The 23330-nt window shown below is 44.1% G+C and overlaps 1 protein-coding gene across 2 annotated transcripts in view; it reads right to left on the bottom strand.

Annotated features, from left to right (window-relative positions):
- HYDIN (HYDIN axonemal central pair apparatus protein) overlaps positions 1–23330 on the bottom strand; it is a 2122366-nt gene that overhangs the window by 81347 nt on the left and 2017689 nt on the right. For both annotated transcript variants that reach the window (XM_069217473.1, XM_069217472.1), the window contains 2 exons: positions 17330–17499; positions 8552–8750 (listed from right to left, as the gene is read on the bottom strand). In XM_069217473.1, coding sequence (XP_069073574.1) covers positions 8552–8750; positions 17330–17499 — 369 coding nt within the window. The remainder of the gene's footprint in view (positions 1–8551; positions 8751–17329; positions 17500–23330) is intronic.

Raw genomic sequence — 23330 nt, 5'->3', positions numbered from 1 at the left:
GCTGAAGGCCTGCCTTGAATCCCCACTAAGGGTGGAGTCACTAGGACCTTGTTGGTCCTCCAAAATCTGCAATTTTCTTGCAACCGCGATTTGCATTTGTCAAGGCTTGTTGGTGGCCCAGTTGGTCACTGACCCTCCTGCAACCCGGCGACCGACATGGGACAGCTCGTGGGTGACTCCAAGGATCTCCTGCATCTCTCTGGACTCTGCAGGTGGACTTTTTCTTCCAACATCCTCCAGGAACTTCATCCCCAATAGAGTGTGCATTGCCTAACTGCACCACCTGGACTTCTCCTGGTGGTCTGGACACTGTCCCCTTCTTTTTTCAGGTACCTCCAGTCCAGAATCCACCTTTGGGTTCCACCGACCTGCTCCACGGGTCGCAACAGCAGCTGGACAACGAAGGCTTCCATTGACTCCAATGAGCGTTTCCGACACCACTTCACCCCCATGCACCTGGGTTTCCTGGTGTAGGCATCCTGATCTTCAGGGAATCCACGGGTGGGGGCATTCTCCAACCTTCTTTTTGCTAACTGGTATCTTCGGGGTCCACTGGGAAGGGTACTGAATCCATAAAAATCCAACCTCAGCGGTCCTGTGTTAGCCTATGGGACACCCGGCTTGATAACAACACTGTACCCAGGCGCCTGTGGGATTTCTAGTACTTACCTGAGGTAATTTCTTACTCCTCCAGCTCCTGGGATCCTAACACACTTACCACGGTTGGGCACCTCCTTTCATATACCACTTTCTTAGTATATTGTTTGGCCCCCGTAGGGCCCCATCTATTTTTATGCTTTTCCCGATTACTGCTAAGTATCTATTTTTGTGTGTTGATATCTGCAGGTGGTGCTATACCAATGTAAGAGTACTTTTAGTGTTGTAATAAAGAAACCTTTATTTTTGCAACAACTAGTGTGGCTCTTTCTTGTGATTGGTTACTGACTATTGTGGTATTACAAGTGCTTTTCACTTCTCCTAGTTAAGCCTTAGCTGCTCACCACACCTAACCCTAGAGAGCCTTTGCAATCTGGACACCTAAACACTATCACAAAGCGTTGCATGGACTCAGTATAGGGTGCCACACCATAGATGTACACCATAAACTGAGCCAGCCTCCTACAAACACCTCCTTTAAGGTTTACCGATACCTTTTCAAGGTTGAAATGCAGAGAAAAATCACTTGCTTTACCTTTACCAGGCACAAGAAATTTGGATGATTAGTACTTTACAGAAGTGTAGCTTCAACTTTCAACTTGAGCACCTATTTTGATTATATCTATAAATGCTTCCAGTGAGGTTTTATTTCTGTGAAATGAGTATTGTGCCAGAATGAATCCTGCCCGGCATAAGTTACTTACCTTTAGTAAAAATTTATCTGGTAGAGACATATTCTAGGTGCAGATTCCTTACCTTAGAATTTCCCCCAGGCGTCAGTCTGGATCTGGAGATTTTTCTTTGAGCAGTAACCTTGTGCCTAGTCAGGTCGCGTTGGTCGACTTTGCGGGGTCGTTGGCTTCATAGTTGCCGTAATGACATCTGGAGTCGTACATAGATGCCACCTCTGCACAATGACATCAGTATCTTTTCACGACTTTCCACACCAAAGCACGGAGCCATGAAGAACACTGAAAATGGTACACCAGAGCTAAGGTCCTGAATGGGGAATCCCTGTCTCTAGAAATCAGTTCGCAAGCGTGGAGGATGGGTGGCTCGGTAAGGAATCTGCAACTAGAATATGTCTCTACCAGATAAATCGTTACCGAAGGAAAGTAACTTGTTCATCTGATAGAGACTTCTAGTTGTAGGTTCCTTACCTTAGAATAGATACCCAAGCAATGCCATCCTCGGTGGTGGCTGCGAAAGATCATACTAGGAAGTCATGCAGGACCAAATGACCAAAGTAGCCGTCTCTGCAGACCTGACTGTCCAGGCACTAATGCTTTGTAAATGTGTACAGGGATGCCTACGTTGCTGCACAGTAGATATCCAGGACAGGAACTCCGTGTGCTAATGCCGTGGAAGCAGCAGTCGCTCTGGTGGAATGAGCTCGCAAGCCCTCAGGGGTTGCTTCTTTGCCAAAGTGTAGGAAGCTGGCCTGGTGTGTGGTGGGTACCTAAGGTACTTACACCTTATGCCAGGTCCAGGTATCCCCTATTAGGGTAGTGTAGGCAGTGTCTAGAAGCCAGGCTCTCTAGAGGTAGCTGTGGATGAGTAACTAAGGCTTATCTAGGAGACATGCAAAGCTCATGCAATATGGCTGTAGTCACACAGCACTTACACACATGAAAGAAAACACTCAGTGTTATGAAAATAAAGGGCCTTTATTACAGTAACACAGTACCAAAACACTAGATAGGCCACCCTCCAATAGGAGGAAAGTAAACACACTAAATATGTACACTAGTTATCAGAAATAGGCATAGAAAGTGATAGAAAACAGTGCAAATGCAATTAGACAATAGTGACCCAAGGGGGAGCCAAACCATGTGCTAAAAAAAATGGAATGCGTACACAGGACCCTCACCTACGTACATGAAATATGTAGAGGGGAGTTGGGGTACTAGGAAACCCCAAAGCTAAGTACCATAGTGCCCGCTAGAGACCAGGAGTAAAGGAGTAAACAACTAGATTTTCCCCAAACTACCCAAAAGGAAGAAAATAAAGAAAATGCAACACCCAGACAAGACTGCAAGAACCCAGCAGTGGATTCCTGAAGGGGAAGGCCTGTGAAATAAGGGGACCAAGTCCAGAAGTCACAGTAAGAGTCCAGTGGGGCAGGATCCACTACCCAACCAGTTGTGAATGCAGGAGTTGGTCGACGGTAGGATGAAGACGGTCAGGAATGCGGCCCTGGAGCAGGTGACGAGTTCCTGGAGGATGCAGCCAACGTCCCACGCCGGATGGATTATTTCAGTTGTTCAGTTGCGTGGAAAAGCCACCAGCAAGCCTTGGCAAAGGCAGAACTTGTGGTGAAGCAAAAGTGGAGCTGTCGTGGACCAGCAAGGTCCAGGAAGACTCAACCCACGGGGGAGTACTAGCAGGCCACTTAGCAAGGCAGAGAGTCCAGAGACGAAGAGGCAGCCCCCAAAGGAGACCCAATGGACGAGGAACCAGGAGTCACAGAGGAACCCACACAGCACAACTGGAGAAGGGTCCCACGCCGCAGGAAAAGCACGCAGAGGGCTGTGCGCCACAGGAAGGAGTGCTGGGGGCTAGGGCTACACGGATACACTGAACCTGAAGATCCCTTGGAGGTGATGCAAAAAATGCCTTAGTAGCTGCAAAAGACGCGGTGCAAAGGTGTACTATCCTGCTTGAGAAGGCAAGGGCTTATCTCCACCAAAGTTGGACAGCTGGTAGAGAGGACCAACAGGACTACTCCAGACCACTACCTGTGATGCAGGATTCAGGCAGCTCAGGATGAGAGGAGATTCACGCAGCTGGTCGTCGCTGCAATTGGAGCCTGCGGATGCAGGTGAGTGATTCTTTCACTCAAAGGGAGATTCCTTCTTCCTGCTCATGCAGACTGAACACTTGCCGCCCTCAGAGGATGCACAGCCGGGGAAATGTTGCAGAAGCTGGAAGGAGCAGAGGAAAGAATGTTGCAAGCAGAGTCTTTGTTGTGGATGCAGATTGTCGATTGTTGGAGGGTCCAGTCACGGTTCCAGTGGCTAGAAGTCAAACTAGAGGTTGCAGGGAAGTCCTGCTGGAATCTTGCAAGCCAAATCGGAAGACCCACCCAAGAGAGAGAGACCATAAATAGCCCTGAAAGGGGGATTGGTCCCCTAGGCAGGTGACCACCTCTTAGAAGGGGACTCTGATGTCACCTGCCTGAAGATGGCCACTCAGATGCTCCCAGAGGTCCCTGCCAACCTTGGATTCAAGATGGCAGAACTCAGAGTCCCTCTGGAGGAACTCTGGGCACCAACCCTGGGGTGGTGATAGACAGGGGAGTAGTGGCTCCTCTTTCCATTGTCAAGTTTCATGCCAAAGCAGGGACTGGAGGTCCCTGAACAGGTGTAGACTGGTTTATGAACGGAGGGCACCAAATGTGCCCTTCAAAGCATACCAGTGGCTTGGGGAGGCTACCCCTCCCAAGCCATGTAGCATCTATTTCCAAAGGGAGAGGGTGTTATCCCCCTCTCCCAAAGGAAATCCTTTGTTCTGCCTTCCTGGGCTTGAGCTGTTCAAGCAGTAGGAGGGCAGAAACTGGTCTGATGGGTGGCAGCAGGTTGGGCTGCCCGGAATAAGCCAGAAGGCTGGTAGGAGCAATGCTGGGGGTCCTCTAAGGAGCCCCCAGAGAGCATGGAATCATGCTTCCAATACAGCCAAGAGTATTGGTGTATGATTCTGACATGTTAGATACCAAACATGCCTAGGTTCGGAATTACCATTATGTAGCTGGACACAGGTAGTGACCTATTTCCAGTACACATATAAAATGGCATCCACGCACTCCAAAGCCCAGGTAAATGGAACTGGAGTTTGTGAGCCCACCTCTGCTACTGCAGGGGTGCCCTCACACACAGGTACGTGCACCCTGCCCTCTGGGCTAGGAGGGCCTGCAATAGGGGTGACTTACTGTGACCTGGTGCAGTGATCTATAGTGAAAAGGGGGGCCTGCACCCTTTCATGCAGGCTGCAATGGCAGGCCAGCAGAACACTTTGCATGGGCTCTCCATGGGTGGCATGCTACATGCTGCAGCCCACTGGGATCCCCTGGAACCCCAATGCCCTGGGTACCATATACTAGGGACTTACATGGGGGCACCAGTATGCCAAATGTGGGGTGAAAGTAACTAAGTTAGAAGGGAGAAATCATAATCGCAGGGGTCCTGGTTAACAGGACCACACTGAACACAGTCAGACACACTGACAACAGGCAGAAAATGGGGGTAACCATGCCAGGAAAGAGGGTACTTTACTACACAAAGTGTAGTACATTTTCATGCCAATTAGTACCCATCGAGAGATGGACAGAAGTGGTATAAGCAGGAAGGCATAAAGGAGGCTTGAGTTCCACTTGAGATGAAAAGCGTCACCGAGCGAGTGCCGCCTTGGAAAGTCCAATGCATAAAACAGCTGGCAATGCACGTTCTTTGCGGACCACGATACCACTGATGCCAGCGGAGTTGACCGACACCACCTGACGACGCGCAAGGATACTGCTAGAAGAAAAATCTCCAGATCCAGTCCGACGCCTGGGGGAAATTCTAAGGTAAGGAATCTGCAATTATAAGTCTCTATCAGATCAGTTTTTATGAAAACAGAGAATATCTATTTCAAAAGTGGACAGGGGAAGAAAAGAAAGTACAGTTTTAGAGGTAAGTACCAGACTTACAGTTCCGGTCTCCAGGGGTTACGATGTCCTTCAGTCGGGGATCAAGTCAATCCCCAAACACCCACCACCAGCAACACAGGGCCAGTTAGGTGCAGAGGTCAAAGTGACTGCCGGTTTTACAATAGGCTCTTATGGAGACTTGGGGCACTCTGAATCAGGCTTGCTTGCAGGTAAGTACTCACGTTTTCGGAGGGCAGACCTGAGGGGTTAAGAGGAGCACCGGGGGGGGGGGGGCTACAGGTTGGCACCAATCACACACCCTCAGTGGCGCAGAAGCAGCCAGGTGCTGGGTGTAAACACAGCGTCGGGCTCCCAACGCTTTCCCATGAGGGGAGCCCGGGGTCACTTAGATGTTGCAGGCTGGGTCCATGGGGTCGGCTCCGGAAAACCACAGGCTGGACAAGTAGGGGGGCTGCCTGCTGAACGTTGCTGCACCGGAGGTCGGGTTTCCCAAGGCCAGGGGGCTGCGGGTGCAGTGTACCTTTTGACGACTGGTATCTTCATCCGGTGCTGGCGTGGTCAGGGGGGTCCTCTGGATTCACACTGCAGGCATCGTCGTGGAGGACAGGAGGTCAACCCAGGGTGGCCACTTGCTTGGAATCACCCTGGGATCCCCTCTAGACAGTTTGGCCACCTGGACACGGGCTGTGGGCGTCGGGTGTGGAGTGTGAGGACTTGCGGATCCAGGGAGGCTCTGGAGTCCTTAGATGCAGATTCTTCTTGGACAGTTCTACAGTCCACAGGAGTTCTTGGTCCTCTGTGATGCACGCAGCCCTCTGGAGGCTTGGCAGAGGTTGCTGGACCCGCAGGATGTGCCGCTTTCTTTTGTAGGGCTCTTGAAGCAGGAGACAGACCAGTAGGGCTGGGGGCAAGTCAATTTTTATCTTCCTTCTTCTCTGCTGGGGTTTCAGCTAAGCAGTCGTCCTTTATTCTTTTGAGGTCGCCAGGAATCTGACAACTTGGGTTCAGGGGAGCCCTTAAATCCTGGATTTAGGGGTGTTACAGGGGTCAGAGGGTAGTAGCTAAACCCTTCCTGTGTCCACTCCCTTTGGGGAGGGGGACACAGACCTAACCCTATTGGCCCCCGTTTCCCAAACTAAGATGGAGGATTAATGCAAGGAGGGGGTCATCTCAGTTCTAGATACCTTAGGGGTGGTCCCAGCTGAGGTGGTCATTCCTCCCTGCCTTCCCTTATTTTCCTGAAGGACATGACGCAAAAAGTGGGGCTTTGTCTGAGGCGGGCATCTCCATTAGCTGAAGTGCCCTGGGCCATGCTATCAAGAGGATTGAGCCTTTAAGGCTTACCGCCAGGTGTTACATTTCCTGCAGGGGGAGGTGTAAAGCACCACCACCCAGTGCAGGCATTGTTTCTGGCCACAAGAGCACAAAGGCTCTCACCCCATGTGGCCAGAAACTAGTCTATTAGTGGCAGGCTGGCATGGACTAGTCAGTCCTGCACTAAAGGATTGGGTAAAATACAGGGGACATCTCCAAGATTCCCTTTGGGTGCACTGTTCAATAAATCCAGCACTGGCATCAGTGAGGGTTTATTGTGCTGAGAAGTTTGATACCAAAATTCCCAGTATTCAGTGGAGCAATTATGGAGCTGTTAAGTTCGTAATGACAAACTCCCAGACCATATACTCAATATTGCTACACTGCACTTACAATGTCTAATAACTGACTTAGACACTGTAGGTGCATATCGCTCATGCAACTTTGCACCTGTAGTATAGTGCACCCTGCCTTAGGGCTGTAAGGCCTGCTAGAGGGGTGACACACCTATGCCACAGGCACTGGTTCGTAAGCATGGCACCCTGAGAGGGATGCCATGTTACCATTTTTCTCCCCGCCAACACACAAAAGCTAATAGGCAGTGTACATGTACTTGGTGAGGGGTCCCCCCAGGGTGGCATAATACATGCTGCAGCCGTTGGGGACCTTCCCTTGCCCCAGGACCCTTGGTACCATGGGTAACATTTACAAGGGACTTATCTGGGTGCCAGGGCGTTGCCAATTGTGTTAACAAAGGTACAGATTTTGGGAAAGAACACTGGTGCTGGGGTCTAGTTTGCAGGATCCGAGCACACTCTCAAAGTTGGCATCAATATCAGGCAAAAAGCGGGGGCACCCAAACCAGCAAGGGCACTTTCCTACAAAGCCCATTATAGGAAAGAACTCTTCTTAATTGAAGTAAGGAAATTGGATGCCTTTCGCAAAGAAATCTGGGGTAATCTCCTTTTTATTGTATTTGCCTTACACATATTCATTCTTTTTTATTCACATTTATGACAGTGACACCAAAGACAGTTTGAAGCATTCAATGTTGATTTTTGAGATATCAAAGTCATCATTAAGCACTTCACTATTGAGTCCATATTAAGGTTTTTAGGCCCAAGGCTTGTAGGTGAATTTGGTTTTCATTTGCCATTTTTGATGCTGCTTTTACTGCAGAAGAATTTAAATTTAATATTGTTTAAATATGCAATCTCTAAACTGCGTGTTGGTACAGGTCATGCTAACATGTATTTGTGGTGCTCCCAACATCATCAACAAAACATATTTGGTAGAGTAAAGTCTTTCATTTGAAGACCAGCAATATCTGCATCTGCGGGCTTGTGCCTCAACTATGAGTGGTCTAATTCCTCTTAAAGACACAACTAGAAATCAGAGTGCACCTTCTAGATATTTGCTACTTCATACAGACTAAGTCAACCTGCCTCGTAATGTCCAGAAATTTGCTGCATCTATTGCTGATCGGCATTATCGCAGACTAGAAACTACCCCTCTTAAAAAGTCACAATCAACAACTATCTGCAGAAAAAAATCAAATCAGAAATAAAGAAATAAGAGATGTCATTAAAGAAAATCCATAGAAACAACTGTGCATGCTGGGACTTGTAAGGATAAAAACTAAATGGAAGATGGAGGATCAGAGACAATTAAAAGATTTGGCGATACTGAAGTTCTGGTGTACCTAAATGTTAATGCTAAGCTTCCTCCATGCCCCCCGCTTAATGACAAGAAATATAGCCAAGTATCGGAACCTAATTAAAATCAAGAACTTGCCCACTCAGAATATATTCATAGCCAGGTAGTAAGCCTAAAATACAAAATAAAGGATCTCATCTTTTTTACCATGCAAGGTACATAGATCTTGCATAAAGTAAATTATTTGACTGCGTCTTATAATGTTCTATGACTTACCTTCATTTCAGTGCCTTGCCCAAGAATCTCAATTGTTTGCCTGAAATGTCCATTAATCTCAAATGGCACGATTTCTCGATATTTAACAACTGCTCTAGGGTAAAATGTGATAAAGACTTCCATCTGTTCACCAGGGCGCAGTACTTCAGCCTGGAAATCCAACTCAAAGTAGGCTGTGTTCACATATAAGCAGTCCAAGCTGTAAAGGTGAGAGGAAGAAGATGGTATCATTAGAACTCAGAAAACATCCAGATCTTAGCCCCAGTCTATTTGAATAATGGTGAGCAACACCTAGGTACAAACATGTTAAACAAGGGCTTGGATTAAATAACCAGCTAACGTATAATTGTCTCTGTCATTCCCTCAGTTTTCAGACTTTTCCAATCTAGAACACACACTTCGATTAGATTAGCACAAGGGAACAGAAGGGCAAGAGAATCTGCAGAGGGAAAAGCATACATTTTCATCTAATGTACAGTATTGAGTCTTCAGACTTGTTATCTTTGAAATATTTTCCCTGGCAATACCTCCAATAACAACTCGAAGAAAACAGTAACCAAAGGTAAGCTGGAACACAGGAGCTTCCAAACAAATTCTCTGCACTAGTACCAAAATCTAAATAATGTTTAGAAAATCTATATATAAAAGACCAAAAGGCCTTCTACAAGGGAAACCAGGGATATAGCTATCAATGGTGCAGCAGGTGCAGGGGCATGGAGCCCAGCAGGTTGATGGGCATACCAAGCCCTTGTTGTTATGGTATTTAACTGGGTAGCCAGAAGTGAGGGGGTATTTCCATTGCTTGCAATGGACCCAAGGTACACTTGCCATACCACTGAAAATACTCCTTCAGAAAAGCAGAATTTGCAGCTCTCTCCCTTATACCATGTGTATCATTGCTCTAGGGGTGAACTTAATGTCTTACAGAACTACTTACAGCATAACATCTGAGCTACACGTGGTCTGTTTTGACACTGCTACACCCTTGGAAGACTCTAAAAGCAACAGTTTTTGTCAATGTGGTGTTCATCGGACCTGAAGATATGGTAATAGACAGCCATTCATGGATTCAGTCTGGGAAATCTCCCACCTCTCTCAGATGGGTGAAGAAGGCAGAATAACACATCATTTTATCACAGCTGCCCCGAACCTGCTCCAATTTGGGTAAGAGCTAAAGGTGCACTTCTTTAAAGAACACTATATCACAGGCAGTAACAGATCACTTCTGCTCCCAAAACCCAGATACCTCTCCAACCCCTCGTTGGCTCTATCTTTGCTTAGCACTGTAAAGCTCTCCACTGGCTTTTTGTTATGATCGTTGGTGCTATACAAATACTAAAGACATGCAAGTATCCATATAGTGGATAAGATTATGTGCTGAACACACTGGCATAGGTGAAAATCTTTGACATCCATGGATGGTAAGAAGGGTCCATCCTTAAGGGCACTGTATCCTGAGGCAGCACAGCTATTCAGTGTCTATCTCACTCATAGCTGTGGCTAAAAGTACAGCCTGGTATCTGACGTCACAGCTTTTTAGGGGTCACAGGGAGGAGTTTTTCCCTGAGGTAATACCAGATTCGAACCCTTCTACAGAGACATAAAATGAGCTGGGTGGGTGATCATTTACAAGAATCCTCAGAAACTTGTAGACTGTTTCTATCGCCAGGATGGGAAGCTCTTCATAAAAATAACGTAAAGAGTCTTAATGATGTTTGTAAACTTGCAACAAAATCAGAAATATTTACTGGAGTACAGATGCGCAATAACACCTGTGCCTTGTCATCAAGTCTACAAATCTTAATCTTTGGGAATACATACAGAGTTTGTCCTCAAACACTGGGAACGTACGTACTGAATTGGATATTCAGGGAACCAACATGCATCTCCCAGTGTCTCTCTCTTTGCCAGATTTCCAGAGAAAAATTTAAATTAAATCAGAACTCAAAATGCTACGAGGATAGGGGTGCATAACATGACAAACTGTAAACAGGTTATGTTTTGGAGGAGGAGGAGACCAGGCGTAACATTTCTTATGATCTAATCCATCTCTGCCTCGTTTGTAACTGGCTGGGAGTCTAATTTCAAAGTCAGAAAATTGGGAGAAAAAAAGACTAGGCTACAATCAAATAAACAGTGTAGTACTTCCTGGCTCAAAGCTGTATCTTCTCTGGAAGAGTCCCGGGAAAAAATGTGTTAAGTTGTTCATACTGCTGCCCTATAAATGCATGTGATTCAGTATTTCCTTTAGTGGAAACAACAAAGTCTCTGACAAGCCTGAAATCCAAAGCAATAGAGTTTAAATATACAAATCTATCCACCTACACAATAGCAGATTTAGCACTTGAGGAAAGTCCACCATTCATTAAAAAGAGATATCAGAATCTCTGAAAGGAAATGATTTTCAAGGGACAATTCCAAAGCTCTGTTTGAGTTATGGGTTGTTCGGATGAAGTAAAAATTGTTATATCTGGACAACAGCAAAAATTATTTCCAGTTTTAAAAGACATGTCATAAGTACTTTTGGGATAAAACATGAATCATCCAATGGCTAGCCTTGTAATTGTGAAATACTATATATGGCTTCTTAAAAGAAATAGCCTGAAACATACTGCTCCTTCTGTTGGTTGTAATTGCTACCAAAATGTCACAGTGCACAACCTCATTTTCAGTGTAATGGGTGTCACTGTGGGTGTTAAGCTAAGGCTAGATAGTTGATTGGCAAAGTTTGCAGGAACCAGCGAAGATCATTGTTAAATTCTAATAACAGATAAAATACAAAATGTCAAAATGAAGTTTTGAGATGATTTAAATACCTCTCCTACATCCTTTCTTTGCTGGTTGATTCCCTTCCACAGCACACACTACAGCGATGCGCTTTACAGAGTAATCTAAATGTGTGCACAGTGGTTGTTTGGAAACTAGGCTTTAATGCTCAATACTGGAAAGGAAGTAAAGAATTAACCACACAACTGCTTGGTCAGCAGATATGAAACGCGCATCAGCACGAGGTTGCTGTGGAGCAGGAGTTCCAAGAATCAGTAATGGAAACGCCAAAATGATCAGTATAATTGCAGAGTTCAGGGGTATCACAATATTTAGTAAGGGTGACAGTTGGAAATGCATTCAGAAACTTACCCAGACCAGTTCCATAAAATCCCCTTCACCAAAGCGTTATTTTCCTACTAAGGAAACTCTGGACATAGAGCTGATGTTTGTCACAGGTATCACACTTACAGAAAGCTCCATCTCTTGAAGATGGTTCTCAAAATAACAAGATAACACCTGAATTAATACAATTTCTAGCAAAGGCGTTATCTTCCCGTAAAGGTTACATCTTTGAACCTAACACAGTTCTGCTACTTTCTGAAAATTACTTAAAAATAAACAGCTCCTATGTGATGCTTTTGGTGGTGCCATTGGCGATTCAGTTGTGAATCTGCTGGAGTCCACTGGATACTGTGTATCAGGTCCAGAAATGTGTCACCCATTTTGTGAGGTCACTGCTGCCTTATTTTCTGCTCTTTCAAAAGGCAAACCCAACTTGAATCATGTGAGATTTTCTTTTTGTAATGAAAAACAAAGCTTTCCTCGCCATGGGAGTATTCTCCCGTGGCGGAGGGAGCTTTGTAATGTTTTTCCTGTTTCTTACCTCCAGGTTTTCCTTGGCAGCAATTAACAGTAAAAAATGAGTACAATTCTGCCCATCTATTGGGTGGACGAACATGTAGCCATTTCCCTGACGGCCCTTACACCCCCGGGCCCTAGGAGAAGTTTGACCATGGCAGAGTTGGAGTAGTCTCAACCATGGCTAAACTTCAGCTCTGTCGGACATTAAATTAGACATTCACACTGCTACGTAGGCATGAAGGGAACTCTGTCTCCACCGCAACAGAGTTCTCTTCCCGCCAACATATAAATCAAGCACATATTCTCAAACTTATAGATGTAGATTCCTTCTTGGGCATAGTAAACTGCAATGTTTGGAACACATTAAATGTACTAGTAGCATTAGTAATCTTTACCATAAAGACTCTGCTACACTATTGTTTGAAAGATAAAGAGTTTCCTTCAAATGTGTATTCTTCTTAATAACTGGTCTAGGAAATTGTAATCGTTCAGGCTTTCTCATATTTCTGCAAATGAATTTTTTGATGTTTCACCAAAAAGGCTAAAAAAGACACTTGTATTAGGCACTCTTATGGAGAGTATTGAATACCTCATCTAATATTTCATCCTTGAGTGTGCCAACATTGTAAGGCTCCCAGGACCAATATGACTCCATGGGGCTGTAGCATAGCTCCTTCCTGAGAACTGCTGGCAGCAGTGGGCAATGAACAGAGCCTGAACATACCTTTCTATTGGAACAATGGATGGTCCGATCTGGGCGCTCCTACACATCCTATAGCCATAAGCTTGTCAGCAAAACTGATTTGTGAGTCAGCCAAATGAGAAGGTTGTGGCACACGTGTGGCATCTAAATAAAGGACGCACACCAAAGATGAGAACTATACGTTAGAGTAGGGAGGAGAGGACTCCACTGACGTATTCCTGAGACCCCTCTGGGAACAGGATTCAAAGGGTATTGCATGCTCTGTAGCTTGTCAATTGTGGTGGTCATGCAAGGCCAGAATTAGGGCATGTTGGTGCAAGGCTGTAAAAGGGTCCAGGTACTCAAGCCATGCCTGCCGGCTGTGGTCCAGTGAGAAGAGTGAGGAACGTGATACTCTCCTCCTGAGAACTGCATGCTTGAAATTTTCTCCTAAAATATTTAGTTTACAGGAGGGCGATCCTCATGCTTAGGGTGTCCAGATTTTCCGAACGAAAAACTGGGACACGGGCACAGACATAGAAAGAGGACTAAATTTCCAATTAGGTATCAGGTTATAGATATATATATATACACACACACATACATACACACACATTTTTTCACACTTTCCCTCCCCGTTCTGTGAAGAGCTCCAGGTTCCATCTGCTGGTGGGCCCGGGATTGACTATAGTCCTGATTCACACCCCATTAAATCCTGCTGTGCTGCTTAAATGGGGCGAGGCAGAGCAGCAGGAGAGTTTCAACCAGTAAACTTCTGTCCCAAGTTTCTGGGAGGGCCGGTTGAAATGTGGGCCTGCACAACAATGTGATGAATGTACAGGTTCAACTGACTCCCTTTAAAAACTGGGACATTTTACTGTTTTAGAGTAAAGTGTTGGGATGCCGGGACAGACCTTCAAAAAACGGGACTGTGCGGGCAAATCTGGGATGTCTGGTCACCCTACTCATGCGACTTCAAGAAATGAAGTAGAAAAGACAAAAGGTGATTTGCCCTATGAAAATCCTCTTCACCTCAGTGTCATAGGTAAAAAGTTGAAGTGGAGGACATTCAATATATCAACATAACCCATGGTGAATTCCAACCACAGCGCTTGCTGCACAAATTGATCGCGCCTACCAAAAATGTTGAGAAAAAAGTCTCCTGCAAAAAGATAAGCCTGAAAGAATTAAAGGGTATAGTGACACAGACATAGGGTAATATTAGAGGGCTGGAGAAGTGGTTGATGAATTTGGAGGGCAAGGATAAAGACTGGGATGATGCCCTAAAGCAACAGAATACATTCAGAATTTGTGCAATAGCAGCTAGCATTTGTTTGGAACAAGACACGGAGGTGCTTGGCAATGCCTCACAAACCACAAAACTAAGGATCCTTGACATGATGCCTAAGCATGAATCTGAGGATACCAAGCGACTGATGTCACAGTTCCTGAAAAATAAAGTGTTGGGGGCGTGGGATCTCAAAAAATGTAGAGGTCCACAGGGCAATTCACCTTCAAAAAAAATAAGAATTAGTGTAAATACCTGGTGCCAGGATTATATAAATAAAACTGGCATATCCCATGCAGTGCGAGGCAGTCACCTAAAGAAAATCCAATACAGCAAATACAATTTTAAAGCAACAAGATATTGTTGCTCCCTGACCTCAGCAGGAGCACGCAGAAAAAAGGGAATCTGCTTCAGTTTATAAATAAGAACCTGATGGCAGCAGAGCATTAAGCTTCAATGTGGAACAGCTAAGCTCTGCATTACATATGAGGGGAAAGCCTACTCTTTCATTGGATCCTCAAGCAACAAGGAATTTATTGGATCAGCAGGGGGTCTGGGACCACGGAGAGTGGGACAGAGATTGGACAAGAGTGCACTTAATATTTTTTTTTTCTGATATTTGTAATTGGCTGCCTGATGAGCCTACCATCTGCCTAGATGGTTAGAAAGACCGTTGGTATTCCATTATTTGTGCTAATAGGTTATGTCTTCCTTTATATAGTCTCCCTTTCCACTTTATTTATTTGGCACTGTTATTCACCTTGTAATTCAAGAGGAAATGTAAAACTGAGTGGACAGTGTTTTCCTGAGATGCAGCATTTAGTCAAAGACATATGTGGGACTCAGATAAGTTTAGATATTTGTCTGTACTTTATTGTAGGCATGTATGTTCAATATACAATATTTAAGTCTAAAACGTCAACATTTGACCTAAACGTTTCAGAATAAATTTTCAATAAATGTAAATATGAAGAGCAATCAACTGAAGGAGTTGTAGGGTTTACCCCATTTCCTACATTCTCAAGGAGATGCCATGGACAGTCTCATCCTGCAGATCTTGGTCGAAGCTTAAATATTTCCTCATGCTCGCAAAATGAAGATCTGCTCTCACTAGAGTATTCTACCTAGTCACTAATGCCAAAATGTTCTTCACAAGGGCCAATCTCCAGCCATTAGTAACTTTCTTTTTGGGTGAATGTCTCTCTTCAAACAAAACAGCTGCTATCGTCCTTTCTGTCTTTTCTTTGAATTGTGTGGTCACCAAATCCAATGACACAATATGATCTAGTTGAGGCACTTAACCCTCTTTTTTTAATATCATATCAACTTGCACAGCAATAGTAACATACCTTGTTAAAAAGATTCAAAACACAACCCATGTACTAGAAACAATGTTCCATCCCCTCTACATCCCCTGTGTCCTTGATACTACACTCACAGAAATGTAATGCAGCTGCTTCTAAAATGATTACAGCATCAGCTCGGGCTCAGCATTTACATCTCTTTCCCTTTTTTTCATATTGGAGCTCTGATGGTTAAAAGATATCGGCACACTCTTAACCTGCATGACTTTTTAACAGGATTTTTCAGTGCAGTTCTGCTCACAGTTACCTAAGGGAGTTCTGAAATCATAAGAGCAAGGACTGAGCACCTTTCACACCTAAAGGGATCACATAACTATGAAAATGAGTTACTTACCTATACCAGCCAGTAACATTTTGGTACTCTATATTGTTACTACTGCTTGTTATTCTGATTCAAGCATGTGAATCTATGAAATAGCCAATACTGGATAATAAAATGAGTTACCTGTATTGCTGCTTCATATTTATTTAAATATTTTAGGGACTTACAAATTCTCAGAGCATTTAACACTACCACCGAAAGGATTGCTCTTGCAAATTGATGTCAGTGTACAAAACCAGATGATTTAAATAGATATTTATAGATAAAAAAACAAGACAGATGAACAAAAAAATAAACATGGCTCCCTCTTCTGTACAGCTGCCCAGAGCAGGAGAAAGCATTTCAAAACATCAGGCTGCCGCTAAAGACTGTGGGTAGCAAAGTAACATGACAAATCAGTGCTCAACTATATGCACAGCAGGAGGAACTGACTCCTGGGGTTGGTGGGGGGCATGTGGCCACATCCATGCCACCAGTAACTGCAGTTATCCAGTTTTGGTATCTTTTATAGATTTACTTGAGACCCACCCTCCTACCCTGAGAGGCTCCCTGTATAGTCTCAAGATGCATAACCCACTCTAGTGCTGAAAATCTGAGTGAGAGAGCCTTTCTTGGGAGTGTTCTAGAGGGTGATGTCGCCTGATTGGTCATGGTTCAAGTTTGGTACTTTTAAAACAAAAAAACAAAAAGGATATAGATAGGATAGCAAATTCAAGGCCTACTGTCATCATAGCCTGTGTGGTTGTTGCATACTGCTTTCCATGATACCGTGGGACTCCCACTTCAACGACGGGGAAGGATAACTGGAGGTAAACTAGACCATTTAGTGTGAGCCATCGCAATATACCTTTCCTTTAAGTGTTGTAATTGTGAGATAATGCTGATAGAAGCTCTGATAGGCTATCAAACACCATATACAACCATGACAGAAGCCCATTTTAGACATTAACTTGGCACACCAGTCTAAAAATGTAACCCCCAAAAAGCCATTCCCTCATTTAATGGAAAAAACAAATGTAATTCAAAATTCAACAGACCACAAAACTTTCAGAGTTTTCATCTGTGGTAACTGGGAGAAACATTCAGGTTAGAGTTGTTTATATCCTTTGATGAAGCAGCAACTGGTTGTTGTTGCTCAGTACCATTAGGACAATTTAATATAATAGCAACACACTCCTGGGGCTGACAGATAAAACATTAATTTTATATTAAAGATATATAGTTTATATGGTTTGCAGACGGGATAGTATTCATTAAATTACACAACACTCCATTTCACTACCTTTAAAAAGTGCTAATTACTTACTGAAAATCAATCTCTATAATTTTAAGCGCAAGCCAACAATTGGGCAATAGCTCTACATAATACTTTCTCACCAAATCAATAAAACTATTAGCTATACGTTTAACCTGATCAATATGTTTTTTAAACGCTCCAGAAGAAATGCATAATATCAACCTCATAAATGATGACTGGTGAACTGATACCTACCTGACCTCCCGCTCCTCATTGTTCTTGATTACCAGAGTTTGGCGGCAAGGAGGCATCCCAGCATGGTAGATGAAGCACGCCCCAAAGTCGTGCTTTCTGAAGGAAAATGTAACTCCTGGAACCACAGCAGCGCCTTGGAGTGAGCAGCTGAATACTGGGCCATTGCTTATCTGTAATGAGAAATTAGTAACACAAACAATATTACTCTAAAATTGTTATATGTATTATAAAGAGGGTGCCATTGTTTGACTTTAATTAATATTTAGCATTCTGAGTGAGTGCCACCCCTGGCTTGCCTTTTGGTGTTTATATTATTGTCCTTGCAATCTCTAGTCCTGGGGGGGGGGTTTCAAGAAAGCAAAAGCAGAAACAGATCAAGCTTTGCTCAATCTATGTGTTTTCCACGTTTTTCCTCTACTTTCTTGCCCATGAAAACGGCGTCTTTTACTGCGTCTTGGCCAAGGTGCCCTTCGAGTCTCGGGGAAGAGGCATTTTGACAATATAACACATAACATAGATCTTATCATCATGTATCCAGTAGGACGCCATATGCAACTTAAAAATATGTGATGCTTTTAGTCTGTAGATGTCAGGAGGCCCCGAACTGCCAAAATGTTGTTAGAGATATATAACAAGCCTCACGGGAGATAATATGGCTCTATGAGGGCTAACTGCCTGCACACATACATGAAAACATACTAATATTAAGCGGTATTATAGCACTCTACTAGTCAAATTCAAAGAATAAACTGACAATGTCTTCTTCGACTAACTGTCTTTCCTTTTATGATATTTAATGCATTTCAATAATTGTGTCATGATTCACAATATGCAAGGACCAGTGTTCTGAACTCTTTTGCTCAAGCCAGGTTTACCTCAACCTATTTCAATGGATTTGAGAGGAGTAATATCAATGCAGGGTTATGTTGTAAATCTGTATCGTACGACATAAGGACGCATTACGTGTCTTGTGGTCTGAGGTCAGACAAAGTCTTGCGGTGAGGAGTGCCACCTGATAAAACGTGCAGTCATATCTTTCAATCATCTTGGTATCCAAGGAGCCAGGCCTGGATAGTGGCCCATGAGCGGTTGAATATGGTAGCCCCATTTCTGCGAAAGAAGACTTATCACTTGTGTGTCTATTACGGAGTAAAGTTAAGAGGCGTGCATTGCATAGGTATCAACATATCTTCACGTGGCTGCCTGTACATTAAATTATAGCAATATATACCAAAAGAGAAGCCGTCATTGAAGTGGCTTGTTGGGCTTCTGAAAATATATGGTAATGCCTGACTCACATTTGCCTGTGGACTGATTATAAGTACATTAACTTGTGTGTTTGGCTCCATAATTGAGACAGAACTATTTGCCAAGGTAGTACTAAAGAGCTCCTCTCACATTCATGATATAAACTAATCTCTCTGTGAGAGAAGGAGGACTGATGAAGGTGTTTGGAAGAAAAGTAAAAAAGTTATTTACCTGTGACATCGAATCTCCAGCATTGGTATCTTCAATATATTCCTATGCTTGAATTATTTCCCGTCGTGAGACTAGGAACTTTCTACCAAGTGATCTCAATCTGGTGACGAGAAATAGTTGAAGCATATGAATCTATGAAAGATCCATTGCCGCAGAAATTATGAACCTGTAATTCCAAGTTTGATTTCCACTGTGATTCCTCAAGTTGGCCTGTACTTTCAGGCTAAGTTTTTGCCCGCAGAAATTAGGATCTCTTACCTAGTATGGTTGTTAGCATTCATCACAACAGCCTCCATAATTCAGTTTCGTCGTTTGACTTCAAAATAGGGGCAGGACTGCCGTTTTACCCTGTCTCTGTACTAGATAGGGGGTTTGAATGAGGCAAAATGTCCTGGATCATCCTAAATATACATATATTTACCCCTCATTCAATTCCACCTAATGATCTTTCAGTTGCCTAGATCATTGGTTCCCAACCTTTTGACTTCTGTGGACCCCTACTTTATAATTACTGGAACCAGGGGACCCCCCCAATGACTCATTATTGGAATCCGGGGACCCCCCACTGAGGCATTACTGGAAGTTGGGGACCTAATCTGTTAATATTATTCAATTTTTAAGCTGTCGTGGACCACCTGAGGAGGCTTCATGGACCCCCAGGGGTCCCCGAACCACAGGTTGGGAACCACTGGCCTAGATGATTGGTGAAATACATAAATAGGATTATATATTGCCTAAGAGTGTAAAATCTTTTTTCTTTTCTACTAAAATGTATTTCAAAATGTATTGTAAATCAAATGTTCACCAGGTTCCTAGTGTGGCAAAAGAGAATAACTCAGGATGAGTATCTATGAAAGATGACTTCTGGAAAACCAGAGTTACAGGTAAGTAGCTTTTTTAGGTCAAGCATAGCAGTGCGCATGCGCCGCTTTTCCGACGTGTTGGTCTGTATCTGAGTTTTTAACCACACCCATTACTATCACTCGTTCGTGGGCTTGCCTTTCAAAAGTCCTTTATTTCTGCTGGTAACTGCTTTACCTTTGTCCCTGCCTTGGCTATTGCCCCTGTTACATGGATAATTGCACTTTTGCTGATAACTTTGGCTGCGACCAAACTTCTTTTTCCTTTTGTCTTGCTCTTATGGCTTCACTTTGAATGGGATTCACTTATGTCAACTGTTTTACTTTTTATTTTCAGTTTTTTTCTTGTTTTTTCTTGATCTTTTTTTTTTAATACTGGTCGCTTGCACAATTTGGCGAAGTGTCCACTGCATTTCTGCAAATGACAGCAGATCTTTGTCCCAGGATCTTTCGCTGCTCAAGGTCTGCTTTTGTAAGGATTAGGTAAACAATATCCTTTTTGTGTTACTGCCCCCCATGTCACTGCCCCCCTCCCGCACCCATCGCAGCTTGCACCAGCAGCTAAGCTGTGTTTTTTGTCAACTGGTTCTGTGCCACGGATGTAATGGTTACATCCCGCAGCACAGTGCTCCTGTGATGAGGATGTAACCATTACGTCACAGCACCGGAGCTCGGAAGGAGCTCTCCCTCCGTGGGCTTCCACTCCCCCCCCCCCCATGGCAGGGCTGGAAGGGGAAGCGCTTCCCCTTCCACCCCCGACCCCACCCCAGTGACGTCTGATGACGTCAGCGTGCGATCGCGCGCTGACCTCATCAGAGGCCACCTCCCATTGCGCTGGAAGCTGAGCTTCCAGCGCAATGCATTTGCATTTCTCTTCTGATCTTGTGATTGGGGCACTAGGCCTACCCACACAAGTGAGGTACCATTTGTATCGGGACACTTGGGGGAGCCCTGGGTGGAAGGAAATGTGTGGCTCCTCTCAGATTCCAAAACTTTGTCACCAAAATGTGAGGAAAAAGTGTTTTTTTTGGCCAAATTTTGAGATTTGCAAAGGATTCTGGGTAACAGAACCTGGTGAGAGCCCCCACAAGTCACCCCATATTCGATTCCCCTAGGTGTCTAGTTTTAAAAAAGTACAGGTTTAGTAGGATTTCCTAGGTGCTGGCCGAGCTAGAGGCCAAAATCCACAGCTAGGCACTCTCCAAAAAACATGTCAGGATTCTGGGTAACAGAACCTGATGAGAGCCCCACAAGTCACCCCATCCTGGATTCCCCTAGGTGTCTAGTTTTTAAAAATGCACAGGTTTGGTGGGTTTTCCTAGTTGCCGGCTGAGCTAGAGGCCAAAACCCATGGCTTGGCACTCTGCAAAAAACAGCTCTGTTATCTTTGAGAAAATGTGATGTGTCCATGTTGTGTTTTGGGGCATTTCCTGTCGCGGGCGCTAGGCCTACCACACAAGTGAGGTACCATTTTTATCGGGAGACTTGTGGGAACGCTGGGTGGAAGGAAATTTGTGGCTCCTCTCTCATTCCAGAACTTTCTGTCACCAAAAGGAAAAAGTGTTTTTTTTGGCCATATTTTGAGATTTGCAAAGGATTCTGGGTAACAGAACCTGGTGAGAGCCCCACAAGTCACCCCATCTTCGATTCCCCTAGGTGTCAAGTTTTTAAAAAGCACAGGTTTAGTAGGATTTCCTAGGTGCCGACTGAGCTACAGGCCAAAATCCACAGCTAGGCACTCTCCAAAAAACATGTCAGTTTTCTTTGGGAAAACGTGATGTGTCCATGTTGCGTTTCCTGTCGCAGGCATTAGGCCACGCAAGTGAGGGACCATTTTTATCAGGAGACTTGGGGGAACACAGAATAGCAGAACAAGTGTTATTGCCCCTTGTCTTTCTCTACATTTTTTCCCTCAAAATCCAAGACAGTGAGTAAAAAAGAAGTCTATTTGAGAAATGCCCTGTAATTCACATGCTAGTATGGGCACCCCGAAATTCAGAGATGTGCTAATAACCACTGCTTCTCAACACCTTATCTTGTGCCCATTTTGGAAATACAAAGGTTTTCTTGATACCTATTTTTCACTCTTTATATTTCAGCAAATGAATTGCTGTGTACCTGGTATAGAATGATTACCCATTGCAAGAAGCAGCTCCTTTATTGGCTCTGGGTACCTAGGGTTCTTGATAAACTTACATGCCCTATATATCCCCGCAACCAGAAGAATCCAGCAGACATAACAGTGTATTGCTTTAAAAAAATCTGACATCGCAGGAAAAAGTTACAGAGTAAAACGTGGAGAAAAATTGCAGTTCTTTTCACCTCAATTTCAATATTTTTTTATTTCAGCTATTATTTTCTGTAGGAAAACTTTGTAGAATTTTGTTTATTTTTCAAAAATGTTTAGCTTTCCAGGATCCAGCATTGGTTTCACACCCATTTCTGTCACTAACCGGAAGAAGGTTGAAAGCACAAAAAATAGTAAAAATGGGGTATGTCCCAGTAAGATTGCCAAAATTGTGTTGGAAAATTGGATTTTCTGATTCAACTCTGCCTGTTCCTGAAAGCTGGGAAAATGGTGACTTTAGCACCGCAAACCCTTTGTTGATGCCATTTTCAGCCCTTTTTCCCCATTTTTTGTTTTAAAAAACGAAAGTTTTGCTGTATTTTGGCTAATTTCTTGGCCTCCTCCAGGGGAACCCAAAAACTCTGGGTACCCCTAGAATAGCTAAGATGTTGGGGAAAAAAAAATGACGCAAATTTGGCGTGGAAAGTTCATGTGGACAAAAAGTTATGAGGGCCTAAGCGCAAACTGCCCCAAATAGCCATAAAAGGCTCGGCACAGGAGGGGAAAAGGCCTGGCATCGAAGGGGTTAAAGCACTTGACCAGTGCGTGTGTTCTCCAGCTGACTCCCTTGTGTGCTTCTCCCCTGTTCGGTGCACTTTCATTAAAATTCACATCGCTGCTCCCTTCCTTAAAGTGACCTCATTTGGAGAGTACCACCTTTGCAGGGCTATGCAGTCACGGTCAAGCAGCCCAGCTTTACTCTGTTTTTTTTTTTTTTTTTTTTTAATACTGTTCGCTTGCACAATTTGGTGTCCACTGCATTTCTGCAAATGACAGCAGATCTTTGTCCCAGTCTCTTTTCCCAGCGGTCAAGGTTTAAAAAAAAAATATATACTGCACATTATTGCATTACATTTCTCACCAAACCTCATGCCTGGCCTTGCCTGGCCTGTATTATGTGAGCTGTTACGTGCAGGCAGCTGTGCTAGAGACACGAGACATTAAAGCAGCACTGCCCAGATATGAAATGGATATTCAATTGCATTGACACGAGCAAAATGAAAACAGGAGCAAGTGCAGAGGAAAACTGCCTCATTGGCTGTTAACTAAATGCAAATGTTACTGAAGCAGCGATCTTTTTTGAGTGTACACTGCAGCTTCTACCTTCCTCGCACTCTGACAGCAGGAAGTGTCTTGAGTAAAGAATGTATGAGCTCGGTTCTAAAGACTGTACGGGCATCAGACACAGACCTTCAGTTCAGCAATCCCTCTCTCTATGAAAGTAGCCGAACAGCAATCTCCGCTCAGCGAGCCAAGTGCTTGTATTGACATCAGTGTTGTCAGCTACCCAAGATACATATTTGGCAAGGTAAAC

The sequence above is a fragment of the Pleurodeles waltl genome, chromosome 12 (assembly GCF_031143425.1).
Source record: "Pleurodeles waltl isolate 20211129_DDA chromosome 12, aPleWal1.hap1.20221129, whole genome shotgun sequence".
NCBI lineage: Eukaryota > Metazoa > Chordata > Amphibia > Caudata > Salamandridae > Pleurodeles > Pleurodeles waltl.
Note: the sequence above shows the minus strand (reverse complement) of the source record. Positions and strands in the feature narration are given on the sequence as shown.